This window comes from Danio aesculapii, chromosome 2 (assembly GCF_903798145.1).
Source record: "Danio aesculapii chromosome 2, fDanAes4.1, whole genome shotgun sequence".
In the NCBI taxonomy this organism is placed as follows: Eukaryota; Metazoa; Chordata; class Actinopteri; order Cypriniformes; family Danionidae; genus Danio; species Danio aesculapii.
The window spans coordinates 47,651,089-47,665,687 of record NC_079436.1 but is presented as its reverse complement, the minus strand read 5'-3'; the positions used below and the strand labels follow the sequence as shown (position 1 = coordinate 47,665,687).

At 37.8% G+C, this 14,599-nt stretch overlaps 1 protein-coding gene across 1 annotated transcript in view; it reads right to left on the bottom strand.

Annotated features, from left to right (window-relative positions):
- Nucleotides 1-3,099: 3,099 nt before the first annotated feature.
- Nucleotides 3,100-14,599, bottom strand: part of acsl3b (acyl-CoA synthetase long chain family member 3b) — a 35,217-nt gene continuing 23,717 nt past the window's right edge. Inside the window, exons 12-16 of the mRNA XM_056481032.1 lie at nt 12,506-12,580; nt 11,494-11,685; nt 8,911-9,025; nt 8,601-8,758; nt 3,100-5,695 (exon numbers count right to left, since the gene is read on the bottom strand). Of these exons, the coding sequence (XP_056337007.1) occupies nt 5,538-5,695; nt 8,601-8,758; nt 8,911-9,025; nt 11,494-11,685; nt 12,506-12,580 (698 nt within the window). The 3' untranslated portion in view covers nt 3,100-5,537. The remainder of the gene's footprint in view (nt 5,696-8,600; nt 8,759-8,910; nt 9,026-11,493; nt 11,686-12,505; nt 12,581-14,599) is intronic.

Below are 14,599 nucleotides of genomic sequence, written 5' to 3'. Positions count from 1 at the left end.
GGAAATACGAGCATTAACAGCATTATCATGATGGACTCATTCAGTAGATAACTTGAGTTTATGTGACTTACACTTTTCGTTGAAAAAATGACAACAGGGAAAGGCTCAGCCAATCACAGTCTTCATATGTGTTTCGGGGAGATGCGACTCGAGGAGAGATGAGACGTAACCTTTTCTACATGTGTAGGTTAATATTGATTGCGCAATTATTATAATTTTTTAAGTGAATTAAAATATTTCAATAGTTCCCCTCCGTCCATGCTAAATCTATGCCTCTGCTTTTTTAGCAAGACGCTCCTCATATAGCTGCCTGTGGTGCTTTTTTAGGTGCTGTTTGTATTTCGTTGAGCTGTGGCAACAATTCTGCGACAACTCTTACAAATGACCTGGTTTTGTTCTGTGTCTGTGACTTTGAAACCAAGATATTCCCATATTACTGACGTGCTGTTTTTCTTTGATACTAATTAGTGAAAAAGAAGATACTAATGTGAAAAAAAGAGTTTTTGAAATTGTTGCAAATTTATAAAAATAAAAAAAAACCTGAAAAATCACATGTAGATAAGTGTTCACAGCCTTTGCTCAATACTTTGTTGATGCACCTTTGGCAGCAATTACAGGCTCAAGATTTTTTTGAAAATGATGCCACAAGCTTGGTACACCTGTCTTTGGGAATTTTTACCCATTCCTCTTTGCAGTACCTCTCAAGCTCTATCAGGTTGGATGGGAAGCAACTGTGTTCAGCCATTTTCAGATCTCTCCAGAGATGTTCAGTAAGATTTAGGTCTGGGCTTATGCTGGGCCACTCAAGGCTGTTCACCGAGTTATTGTGAAGCCACTCCATTGATATTTTGGCAGTGTGCTTTGGGTCATTGTCCTGCTGGAAGATGAATTGTCGCCCCAGTCTGCAGGTTTTCATTCAGGATGTCTTTATACATTGCTGCATTCATCTTTCCCTCTATCCTGACTAGTCTTCCAGTTCCTGCAGCTGAAAAACATCCCCACAGCATGATGCTGCCACCACCATGCTTCACTGTAGGGATGGTATTAGCCTGGTGATGAGCGGTGCCTGGTTTTCGCCAAACGTAATGCCTGGCATTCACTCCAAAGAGTTTAATTTTAGTCTCATCAGACCAGAGAATTTTGTTTCATATGGTCTGAGAGTCTTTTTGATGCCTTTTGGGAAATTCCAGGCTAAGGAGTGGCTTTCGTCTGGCCACTCTACCATACAGGCGTGATTGGTGGATTGCTGCATGGATGGTTGTCCTTCTGTAAGGTTCTCCTCTGTAACGCTGGAACTCAGAGTGACCATCGGTTTATTAATCACCTCCCTGACTAAGACCCTTCTCCCCCGATCACTCAGCTTATATGGCCGGCCAGCTCTAGGAAGAGTCCTGGTGGCTCCAAACATCTTCCTCTTACAGATGATGGTGGCCACTGTGCTCACTGGAACTTTCAGCCTTGTGCCTCGAGACCATACTGTCTTGGGGGTCTACAGACAATTCCTTTGTCTTCATGCATGGTTTGTGCTTTGACATGCACTGTCAACCCTTGGACCTTATATAGACAGGTGTATGCCTTTTCAAATCATGTGCAATCAACTGAATTTAGCACAGGTGAACTTCAATTAAGCTGCTTAAACATCTCAAGAATGATCCTCAGCTGGGTCAGTTGGCATTTCTGTGTGGAGTTTGAATGTTCTCCCCATGTTTGCATGGGTTTCCTCCAGGTTTCTCCCACAGTCCAAAGACATGTGGTACAGGTGAATTGGGTGAGGTAAATTGTCCATAGTGTATGTGTGTGAATGAGTGTATGGGTGTTTCCCAGTGATGGGTTGCTGCTAGAAGGCATCCGCAGCGTAAAACATATGCTGGATAAGTTGGCAGTTCATTCCACTGTGGTGACCCCAGATTAACAAAGGGACTAAGCTGAAAAGAAAACGAATGAATAAATATATATTCAGGCCTGTAGCCAGGGAGGTTCGGATGATTTGAAAGACCCACCCCTCACTGACCAGGCCAGGGTCCAGAATTTGTCCCAGAAATGAGATCATTTGTCCTACTTTGACGGCTATGCCATTATAAATAATGAAAATAACCCATCGAAAAGGATTTAAGACGGAGCAGAATTCTTTGTTTGCTGTGTGACTTCAGCTAATCAGTTTGGGCCAATGCAAACATTTAGTTTTCATGAGTCCAACATCCAGCTGATAGAAAACATACAATCTGATGCAAGTGAAGTCATCTTTTGCTACTGTATTGTTTTTTAAATAGAGAAAACATTTTACAGGTAACTTTTATTCTAAATCCAGGACCTTATTCTTGAAACAAAGAATGAGCAATAAAAAGGTGTAAAGCTCTAAAAGCGGCCCATACTAAGATTAATTTGAATACTAACTTGGCTATTGTTGTAATCCATGAATTTTCAAATGCACTTTTTTTTACAAGAAAGGCTAGAAAAATGGTAAAGCTCATTATTATTATTATTATTATTATATTTATTGAAATGGTCATTCTGACTGATGAAAGTTGAATGTGCTGGCCAGCTTGTTATTCATTATGTGCCTACTAAATGACAATAGGCTTGTTTTTAATTTAAACTGATTTTATTTTCCATATTTCTTGATTCTAAATTTTTAGTAAATATTATTGGTACATCAAAAAGTTGATTATGATGAAAATCTGCCAAGCTAAATTCAGCTAAACATAGTGCTTATATAGTATTTAAATCTCATAATTAAATAGAGGTGAAAATGAGGTGTATAATTGCCAAAAGGTCCACTTTTTGAGAAACAAGAACCACCTCTTTCACCAGGCTGGCTACGGGTGTGATACTACTTGTATACTATTAGTATTTTATTCCATTACTGCAGTAAAGTAGATCCATTATCTAATGGTGACATCTACTGGTGAACAACAGTTATGAGATGCACTTAAATGTAATATTAAATTCATTTTACTCTCGTTACCGAAAACATTTATATTATATAAACACACAAATTAATTTAAAATAAATAAATAGCAAACATACAGTTGTTAACCCTGATCATTTTCAAATTTAACTAATTTTTGACAAATGAAGATCACACTCAAAGCAATACCCCTCGCAATTCACAAAACTTTATTCCGTATAACATAGTTTCAAGGCCAAATTACAAATAAATAGAGCAGTTGTTTGCTATGACCTGCTTATCTTAAGACAGCAACGATCCACAAAGAGGAAGAAAAAAAATAAAGCCCAAACCCGGTCAGTAACAAAGATATTTAAAGGAGATATTACATTTGTACATCTGCTAAATGCAACTGATTTTCAGACATAAAAGTCATATTTACAGTACAGAGCGACAGGTAACAGGTGAGAGAATGAATCCACCAGCGTCTAAAAAGGCTCAGTAGGTCTGTGTGCAGCTGTCAAGCATCATTCGGATAAAATTAGGTTAGTTTAAAATATGGACTTGATGGCGTGATCAGCAGCGTCTAACAAGCTGATTCATTTGGAAAAGCTGTTGCCAAAGGAATGACTGACAGGTGTACAAACCAATCAGATAACACTTAGCAATGCCAGGGGTTCTCTCTGGGCTAGTGGCTGATTGGCCCCCTGCTTTTGTAGCAGGAGCCAATGATATTGTGGGATGCAAATGAAGCACAATCAAGGTAAGCGGTACAGCAGCTCAGGATGAGTCACTCCCTGAATCAGAAGACAGAAATAAATTATCAAAAGTTTAAATTCCTATTATTCATTTCCACTGTGTAAAAAACAAAGGCAATCAACATCATCCATCAAGCTCAGGAAAGGCAGACTTGTCTAGGAACGCTATTTGCCTTCAGTTCCTTTTTGGACAAACATAAAAAGTACTTATCGTAAAGAGCATCATAAAGCTGGAGTGTTTCTACACCTAAATATTCATTAAAATCTGTCTAAAGAAAACATTGGGAATGAATCAAAACGTCAACAGTTGGTCTTGAAAATTTTAAATGCTGAAAATCAACAAAAACAGTACATTTTCTACATAATAAATGTACAGATTCGCCCCCATTTTGCAAATGCAACATTTACAAGTTCTTATTAGGAGCTTGTTTGTTTGGTTTACATCTCCCCGATTCATGCAGAGTCTAATGTGAATCAGTCTGAAAGCAGAATAAATGCGTATCTTCTGTTACATCGGACAGCCTGGAGACATTCATGCTCTCGGGGCGGGACTGTGCGTATTATTTGATGGATCTCAAAATACAGAAGTATATTGCACATTCAAATTCATACGTTTCCTCTTTGTTGAAGTCACTAATTTTTTTCTACAATTACAATATCACAATATAATAATAATAATAAAAATGGCCTTATAAGAAAACAAAACAAAAGAAACTACTCAACATTTGGCTCCCCTGCAAAACATCCATGCAACACAATGGCTGACATCATATGATCACATATAAGGAGTAAGTTTAAAGGCTTACAAATGAGTTCAGAGGAAAATGCTGTAAATATGGAGTGTGAATCATGTAAACGTGATGAAAGGAATGTGGTAGATACGAGGAGTGAATCTTTCAGATGCAGACTGAATATTAAATGCATTCACTTGGGTGGACGGCAACTCATTGACATGGAAATGTGAAATTGGATTGATGTTAAAGTTGCCCTGACCAACAAACTCACTGCTTGCTGAAGTATTTGAGCATGTCTCTGGCTTAAGAATGCTCTCTGTAACAGCTGTCTGGTGTAATACTGGTCTGGATTGATAGGATTTTCTGCATTTTTTGGTCTAGTAACACAGTCCTCAGTGTGAACTAGCACTTGAACTACATCATTCAGTATCATACAGGGCAACAGCCTTTGGATACAGGTAAACAACAGAAACTGAGGTTTAAAAAGTAACAAAATGTCAAGTACAAAGGACCAAGTTCATTTAGAAAAAAGTAGCATTGTAACAGATACATTTAAAGAAGCATTCCATATACATCCAAATCTTGCACAGCTCAAAAATCAGTCCACGACGACAATCTTTAAAGTAAAAAAAATAAAGTCTGAAAAAAATGGGTAACAGAAACGAGCAACAAAAAATACCGTCAAATCGTAAAAGGTTTCCCTGCATAGACTCGAGATGAGAATTCAGTGTGACTGCTTCGCAACAGGGTGGAACCATTAACCGCATCTGCCTGCAGAACAACGTGTGGGCGGGGCGAGGGGCGTGTCTATCAGAGCGAGCCAATGAGAGTGAAAAAAGAAATGTGGGCGGGATCCAAAAGTCTTTCAGTCTGTAGGTTGTATTGTGTATCATTCTCCGGGGATTCATCTGAGAAAAGTGCATTATTTGTAACCTGTTTCAGTTACAAATCGAGTACAAGTCGTTCTGTTTCCTCTCATCAAACAAAACCGAACAAATTTCAAGTGTGTCCCTGTTTTGATCGCAGAGCATCACAGGGTGCAGGAAGGCAGAGGACCGTGGGTTGTTTTTTTTGTATATAGGCATTGTGGTATGGTGTGTCCTAAAATTACCCCCTCCCTCCCCCCACGTCACACCGCCGACTGACCCCTGGTTTCATTCACTTGCCGCCGTACATCCTCTCGATATCGTCCTGATAGTGTGTTTTTAGTTCCTTGCGTTTCAGTTTGAAGGCGTCGGTAACCAGGCCTGTCTCTGGTGTCCACGGTTCAGCGCTCAGACAGATTTTCTTTGGGATCTCAAAGCGCTCCAGCTTACCTGTCAATCAAAACAAAAGACATTTCATTTAAAATTCAGTGCATAAGTGAAGATTTTTCATAAACTGATTTTGAGAGGATCACGTGCTTATGATTGATCACAGCTGGTCCCGCATTAGCTAACACATGATTCACCAATCAGATGATTCCTAACACACCATAAATAGCCAGAGTTTCTTACCTCAGTTATCTTCATCTCAAAAGAATCCCCCTTCCACCCCTATTCCACCTCTCTTTTCCTAGTTTGGGCGGCACAGCGGCCCAGTGGATAGCACTGTTGCCTCACAGCAAGAATGTCACTGGTTCAAGTCTTACTAGGCCAGTCGACATTTCTGTGCGGAGTTTATATGTTCTCCTCGTGCCCCCGGGTTCCCCATTCCTCCCACAGTTCAAACGCGACATAAGTGAATTGACCATACCAAATTGGCACCATAGATGAGCTTTTAGTCAGCAGTATATCTCTCCCTAAGCAATCCCTAAATTGTCATTAGCCATAAATAAGCCAGGGGAGTTCTCGGGATCTATCTGAGCTCAAACTCCTCTTTCGCCCTGCAAACAGGAGGGAGCCCTGGGCTTGAGGATCTTATAAGCTCTGGGCTCTCTCCCAGGACAGCATGCCAAACAAGCTTTATAATCATTAGCTAAGCGTGAACTCTTGAACGTACCTCAATTTTTGCACCTTAAGGTTACCCAAGAGAATAATTAAAGAGTGTTGCATGTAATCCCTCAAATAGTTTTCTTAGGTAAGGAAAACTTTTAAGTGTTTCATAACATCGACAGAGGTTTGTTGTTAAAAAAAGTATATACTGTTGCCATGGACAGGCTAGTAAAGACTATAGAATACATAGGACATGTCACTCGTATAGTTTTGAATGGGAAAAAGGGGAATAATCAATATGGTGAATGAAGCCCCGTCTTCTAGTACAGGAGCCAATCATTGATTGCTATAGACTGAGGATTCTCTGGGGGAGGGACTCGGTGAGGACTTGAGTTTCGGCAAATTTTGATTTGATTCAAACTTTTATAAATGAAACTAAATAGATGGTTGTTGTTTAATTTTATTCGTGATATCAAATACGAAATTTAATCGTAAACTTGAGAATTTGATGTTTCCCCATTCAAACAGAATGGCTGAGCATACTGTCCAAAAGGCGTTTCAAAGATGGCCGCCGAGTGAAATGACTTGCCTTTATTCTTCTCCTGTTTTAACCTGCTGGCAGTTTTACAGAAAACAGGCTCATAAATCATCATAAGCAATGATTTTAATGTATGTGTGACACTAGACAGGAGTGATCAGTGCGCTCCCATCACAGCAGCTAAAAATTGTCAACAATAAACCCAAAAGTCACTCGCACCACATCTGTATAGCTGTGAAGCAAGCAATCTTCCATCTAGTCAAGTGTCTCACACTATACAGTTGAATGCGCACATTCACGCAGACACACAAAACTGTTAAGATCTTAAAGGATGCAGCACAGAAATAACACTTATATTAAAATTACTTAGGTTAAAAAATGATCTGAGGTAACGCTGTTAACATTAAGTTTAGCAGTATTAATTTAGCAATACATTCTATTTAAATCATACACTGGGTGACACTTGAGGCCACTTTCTTTTAATTATAATGGTCTTGCACAACGATCAAATCCATGTTCTAACAGTTTTTCATCATGAATTGTGTTTGTGAAACTCTTAAGGTAGCGTTTTACCAACCTTAGACTATACTTAGGCAACTGAAGCTTTAGTTTACACTTGGTTTACTTAAGGGAAAAAAAGACATTTAAGGGAAATTCTGAGTGTTCTGTGACATTTATTTCATTTATAGAAAGCCTTAAGTAACGTTTAAGGGTTATTTTATGCAACATGCTTAAGCTTAAGAAAAACATAAGGGCGGTCTTAAGGGAAATTACCCTTAAAGAGTTTTATGCAATCAGGCACCAAGCTTTGTGGTGTTGAGAACTGTGGCTAACTAAGCTCTAAGAAACAAACATGTAAAACAAAAGCAAAATGCCTAAAAAGATATAATATCATTTTCGTGGTGTTTTGTAAAAGGTTGAGAGAGTCAATTTAAGCTAATTATTATTCTGTAAAATAAACCGGCCAATACAATCAGTGCATTAGACTTCACAGCATTTCTTGTTTACATGCTTAAACTTGCTCTGTAAGGGTTTGCATGCTTGTATTTGGATTAAAAGTGTGTAGCTTTTTATTGACCTTATTCTTCAATGCTGAAGTGCGCTCGTTTTTGCGATTGTTTTAGTACTTCCGATTCAGCTGTCTGTGGGAGAGATGACTAGGAATAATAAACGGCAGAAAAGGGTCAAACTACTTACTCTACAAACAAGTGTTTGCATGACTATACAAAGTAGAATAATATAATAAGAAAATATCAGTTTGCAACATCGAGCAGCAAAACGAGCTGTTTTTAACGTCTAAAAATGAATGGAAGTGAATGAGACCGGAAGTCTCGAGCCAAAATGATTCAAATAGCTGCGCCTACTTGTACACGGAGAATAAGGTGAATAATGCTATGCATGTACCAGTAAATATAGCTTCTAATTTGAAGAGCGGCAGCATTTAGAAGAACCGCTAGAAATTGATTTGTTGATTGAACTAAGTTAATCATTAACTCATAACCCCGTCTTCAGTGTCACATAATCCTTCAGAAAGCATTCTTATATGGTGATTTGCTGCTTAAGAAACATTTGCTACTAACATCAACCAAAAAACACTGTCTTGCTTAATATTATCAGATTCTGTCAACAGCAGCATTTATTTCAAATATAAATCCTGTGATCATGTGACTGTTCAATATCCTGCAATTTAGTAACTAGCTGTCGATCCAATTTAGCATCGTGGCCGATTCAATTCAAATTCCAACTTATTTTGCTTCGCTGCTTACAAACCTGAAATAGCTGCGTCTGTGATGATACGTAGAACCTCTTTCTCCATCTCTGCATGGTTGCAGATCTCTTCCCATGATCCCCTGATGCCCTTCTGCCCAGCAAGAGCGGTTAGCTGCTTCTGATTGGGCACCACAAACCCAATCACATAAGATTCATCGCTGTGTAAAGAGAAGGAAAGGTTTATACATTTCAGACAGAGCAGCGTATGTGTGCACGCTATATTTGAGAAGCGAGTATGTCTAACTGTCACAATATATATGTGCATGTTTTTGGGCAAGTATGTTTGTCTTGTGCATGTGTGTAATTGTACCTGTTGGCGTAAGCACAGATGTTGTCGATGAGTGGGCAGTTTTTCAGCACAGCCTCCACTTTGCCCAAAGACACATATTCACCGGCTTGCAACTTCACCAGGTCCTTCTTTCGATCTACACGCAGATGCCACAATTAATTAATAAAACTTGTATAGAAATGACTATGACAATACTTGAAGTACCCCTATTATGCTTTCTTGGATATAATATAGTTGTTGGTGAATGTAAAAGGTCTGCAAAGTTAAATATAAAAATTAATGACTCCAAGGCCCAATCCCAATTCTATTTTTGTATCCCTTCCCTTTGGCCTTTAAAACAGTGTGAAGGGCTTCAGAATTTACCCCTTAGGAATGAGACAGCACTACAGCACCTGCTGCACACGTCATCTCATGTCATCGCAATCTCTTGCTTCATATGAGATCAGACGATCGCGACTGTTGTAGTTATTCCAGTTGTGTTATTTTTTTGGTATTTATCTTCAGGAAATCACTGAAGGCATATATTATCATAACAATCTAATGTGGCAATAAGATCGTACTGTACTGCGTGTTTACTAGGGGTGTCAAAATTAATTGTTTCTTCGGTGCACCATGATGCAGACGCAGACAATTCGGTATTGGTTCAGTAATAATCAGAACCAGTTATTATCTCATATGCGCTCTGTCGTGAGGGAGGCGAGGTATTTACAACACTACAGGCGCCAACTACTAAAAAATTTCACTGTGTGTGTGTTTTCTGGAAAATCTTTCACTGGCACTTACAGCAGAAGCCCCTATTTCTCTGCGATTGAGGTAATGAAAGTACTCAATTCTCTCTCTCTCACACTGTGGCCCATTTCACCTGCTGGCGTGACTTTTCCTCTCGGCTGCTGTTGTGACTTTTCCTCCCCTCTCTTTTTCTCTCGGCTGTATGTATTCCGCGGGAATAAATTTCAGAATAAAGCGCGGCAGCGGTCGGTAACTCTGGTGTAATTTTAACAGGAGTGGGCGGTCTCACAATATCGCTCCCGAGCCAGTGAGCAAGCAAGCATGTGTGTGTGTTTGTGTGTGTGTGCGTGCTTGTTTGGTGCCGTCTATGTTTGTGTATGTGTGTGTGAATGAGAGACAGTGTGGTGTTGTGTGTCCATGTGTGTGTGTGTGTTTATACAGACAGCTTGTTATAGCCACCCCCTAAAATACAACACTGTGTATGGAAAGCATCGTCAATGCACCGTGATGCACCGAAATATAGAATTGAACCGAATCGATGGCATGATAATCGTAACCGAACCGTGAGACCAGTATAAGTTCACACCTCTGGTATTTACACCATGGCCACTACGCCATATTCCTCTATGTAAACACACAAAAAACAACATTAACATTATAGCAGACACTCTAAGTGGCTAGCACAAAAAAAGAGCTTACTTCTGCATTGCAACTTAAGGCCAATAACTTGGGCCCAATTCCAATTTTACCCACTATTCCCAGTCACTAGACTTTTCTGACAGGGCATTCGAGTGTCATTAACTGACAGAATGTTGTGGAACTGCTATACAAGAGTTAGTATTACGGATTATAGATAGTGTAATTTTGCGGTTTTTATTTAAGAACTTAAAAAAAAAAAGCATGATGGTAAAACACGAACGCGGTTATGGTTGTATTAAAACATGATTGTTTGCTATAAAAATTCGTAATAACGACAAAAAAATACAAATTTGTGGATCGCCTTAATTCCGGGTGTAGGATTGCCTTACTTCCTAGTGCAGCTATGCTGTCGTTGTGGCTGGTGTATTCTGGGAAAATGTCCTAACCCTTGGCTATGAGTTTGGTCCTGAAAAATCTTTTTTCGAAGGGGTATCTACCCCTTCCCCTTAGCCCTACGCCTTCAAGCTAGAGAATTGGGACACCCCTACCCCTTCATGTGAACGCGCAAAAGGGGGAGGGCTAAGGGGTAGAATTGGGATTGGGCCCAAGTTATTGGCCTTAATTTGGAATACGGTAATTTTATAACTTCTGATTCATTTGTCTATGGGGAAATTGGAATGATACTAGGAATTATAAATGACAGTAAACTGTCAAACTTGCTCTACAAACAAATTTTGTTTATGAAAATGCATACACATAAAAACAATGTAAAAGTTTGCAGTATCAAGCAGCATAACAAGCTGTTTTTTTACAGCTAAAAATCAATGGCAGTGAATGAGACTGGAACTCCTGAACCAATAAGGCTCTAGTGGCTGTGCTCGTTCATATGTGAAATAATAAGGTCAACTGTCATAAGTTAAAAGATTTGGGTTCCAACACATCATAAATGTTGGACCAATCCCAACAGACTGAGCCCTCTGAACAATTAGAATAGAGAAGGCTGTCAGAAAGACGGGGTTTACCAAGACCAGATCCATTTCAAACAATGTGAGGGAAAAAAAAGCTGCTGTTGAAATGTTCATTATGCGACAAAGAAAAATGTATAAATGTATGTATAATTATTGTAGAAGACCTCCAAAACTAAACCCAGTACCTTTAAAATAACATACTTGAAGTACTTACTATAGCTCTGAGATTATGTCTTGTAAGTAAATGTGTGTGTGTGTTGTTCCGCACCGATAATCTTTAGGCAGCCATCAGGGTGAAACTCTCCGATGTCTCCGGTGCAAAACCAACGTTGGCCTTTTACATCCACGAAGAAGTCTTCTCGGTTCCTCTGCTCATTTTTATAGTAGCCCATGGTGACGTTGGGACCACCAATTAGAATTTCTCCTCGTGGGTTTGGTTTATCTGTGCTAAAATAACCACCTAGGGTCAGAAATAAAGCAAAAACATTAATACAGACTTTATATTAATCCAAATTTGAGCATACGGTGAATCACAGGGTTCCCACTCTAAACCAAATGTTGAATTCCATAACTTTTCCCTGACTAAAAATGGAATGCAAATGTAGGGAAGCTTGCGATTTGTTTTTCATTTAACTGGGGCAAATTCCTTTGGCCAGCAAGAACACTGTTCAAATTCCTTCCGCAGCTTCTGCGTTGTTGTATGTTAAATAACATTGTATTTGTGTATAGAAATTGCTCATCTAGTGTGCAATACTTCGAGGTGTCATCTCACTTTAGACATTATTGCAATGGCTGTTCAGCCAAAGCCTATTCGAACAAGGCTATGTTAGTTGTATCTATCCCTTAAATGAGTAATTTTAACAAGATTCTCCTGATGCTGTTGTTAAACAGATTTTAATAGTTGTTTATTTTTATCATTTAGAGTCATGTATCAAATATAATAAGTAGACATTATATGGTGAAAAGGTAAACGCATTCTCTCAGTGTGTTCCTTTTATATAAATTACAGAGACCAATGGTTCTTCAGGTTAAAAAAGTAATGAAGAATTAAATATTGCTGTCAATTTTTTTTTTCAATCAGTAAAAAATTCACTGTCTATCAGTAATTATTTTGCTACAATAATCAGCATTTTGGATGAACGTGAGGTCAAATTTTAAATGACAAACCAAAATCCCTGATATTGAAAATGACTTGGCTTTCAATGTCTGGAATAGACCTTTTAAAATTGCATGCTATTTCTAAAATGACATCTTAATAGAAGTATATGAGCAGAACTTGCCTTCCTCCCAGTCTTTCAGCATGATCTCTGAACACACCAGAGGAGCTCCAACACGACCAGTGCTGTAATCAGACACTACACAAACACACACAGCAGGATTAGCACACTTACAAAATTGAAAGAATTCATTAGATGTTAATTCATTTAAAGGTGTTGTTTGTGTTTTTCTAAAGCCAGCTAATTTGTTCGTTCCTTTACTATTATGACTGTAGTAATTAAATAAATAGTTTGATTAACTAGCCACATTATCCAAAGTTTTAAAATCTGCCTGAAATCAAAATTGACAATGTTTATTGGTAGCTCACATTGTTATTCTTAAAGTGAATTAATCAGTATTAGTTATCAGTATTAGTATCAGTAATTAATCTGTATTAGTTAATCCACTGAAAAAATGTCTTTGTTTTGCTGATCTTCAATAAAGTCTGCTCATTTGCTTTCGAGTTTGGATTGGCGTCTGTTGACATCAACCTGAGCGTTTCCATAGTAACTGCATATTAATACCCTCTCTTACTGTTAAGTTTGCCAGGAAATTATGTGCACATGAAAGCCCCGCCCCTACTCAATATTCCATTTCAGTTGGAAGCACATCAACATACTGCAATAAAAGTCTCGACAATGTTTGGTTCACGCAGACTTTTAAGATGAACTCGTGCTTCAGATTTAAAAAATATTAACAACAAGATTTTCTATACTTATTTACCATTGAATTTCATTACTTCAATAAAGTAATAGATCAATAAATATTTCAGAGCTCAACAAGATGAAACTTCAAGACTTCTAGTACATCCAGGTTTTCCCATGATGATGGAAACACCAGCTTTTAATTCCATGTAATTATTTTAATAGTGCATTACACACCCTTGACCTAAAGTACTGACTCATCTTTAAATTCGAACTCACACTATTGACTTTTAACTTACTGGTCTAGTTTTCGATTGTCCTACCCAAACCAGTGCCAATTAATCCTATTTCTATCTAATTACAGTTTAATAGCATTCTATAAACTATAATAGTACAGAATTAACTTTTGTGCATTTGTGTATACACTGTAATTTATATTTCTTTGTATAGCAAGTTCAAGTTCATTTATTTATAAAGCACATTTAGGAACAGCCACAAGACTGCCCAAAGTGCTGTATAAAAAACAGAGTAAAATAAAAAGACAGATTATAAAAACAAACAAAAAAAAAAACGACAGAAACGACTGAATAAATTACAAAATGAAGCAGTAGAAAAGACTATTAAAATAATATTAAAGGGCCAAGCATAACAGGTACAATTTTAGGAGTGATTTAAAAATAGATAGTGATGGAGCTATTCTAAACTCAAGGGCTGAAGTGTTCTATAAACGCGGACCCACCCCTCTATGTGTTAGTCTGAACTGAGGAACTAAAACTAAATTTTGATGACTTGATCTAAGAGATCTTACGGGAGTGTAAAAAAAAAACAGTTTAAGTTAAAATGCAAATGCTCCACACAAAATACACTGTCAAGACTCACATTAGAAATAATATACACAAGGGTATTCTAAACTTCGCTTTTAACCTGGTATTTAAACATAAAAATACAATCAAACCTTGTGATTCGATTAAATTTAAATGTGAACTAGCTGTCACAATTATGTTTGTTTTTAAGACGTCTCTCGCGCTCTCCAAAGTATGCTTTTTATTTGATCAAGTATTAAAACATAATATAGTTCTATTTTATAATTACTTAATTTTTTTTACAGATTTTCATCTAATATTTATTTTGTATCTAGTTCAAGTGTAAAAAGCTCTGAAATAATTATATTCTAAGCATTTATAGGTCACAGAAAAATGGTAAATGTTAAATTAATGGAAGATCAAATTAAACATTCATGTGATTTTAAAGATTTAAAGAGGACCTATTATGCCCATTTTTACAAGATGTAAAATAAGTCTCTGATGTCCCTAGAGTGCGAATGTGAAGTTTCAGCTCAAAATACCCCAAAAATAATGTTTCATAGCTCTTTTAGACTTTGATCCTAATTGTGCCATTTTGGTGACGGTCGCTTTAAATTCAAATAAGATTATGCTCTTTTCAAAAAAGGGCGGAGCTATAAATGCCTGTGTG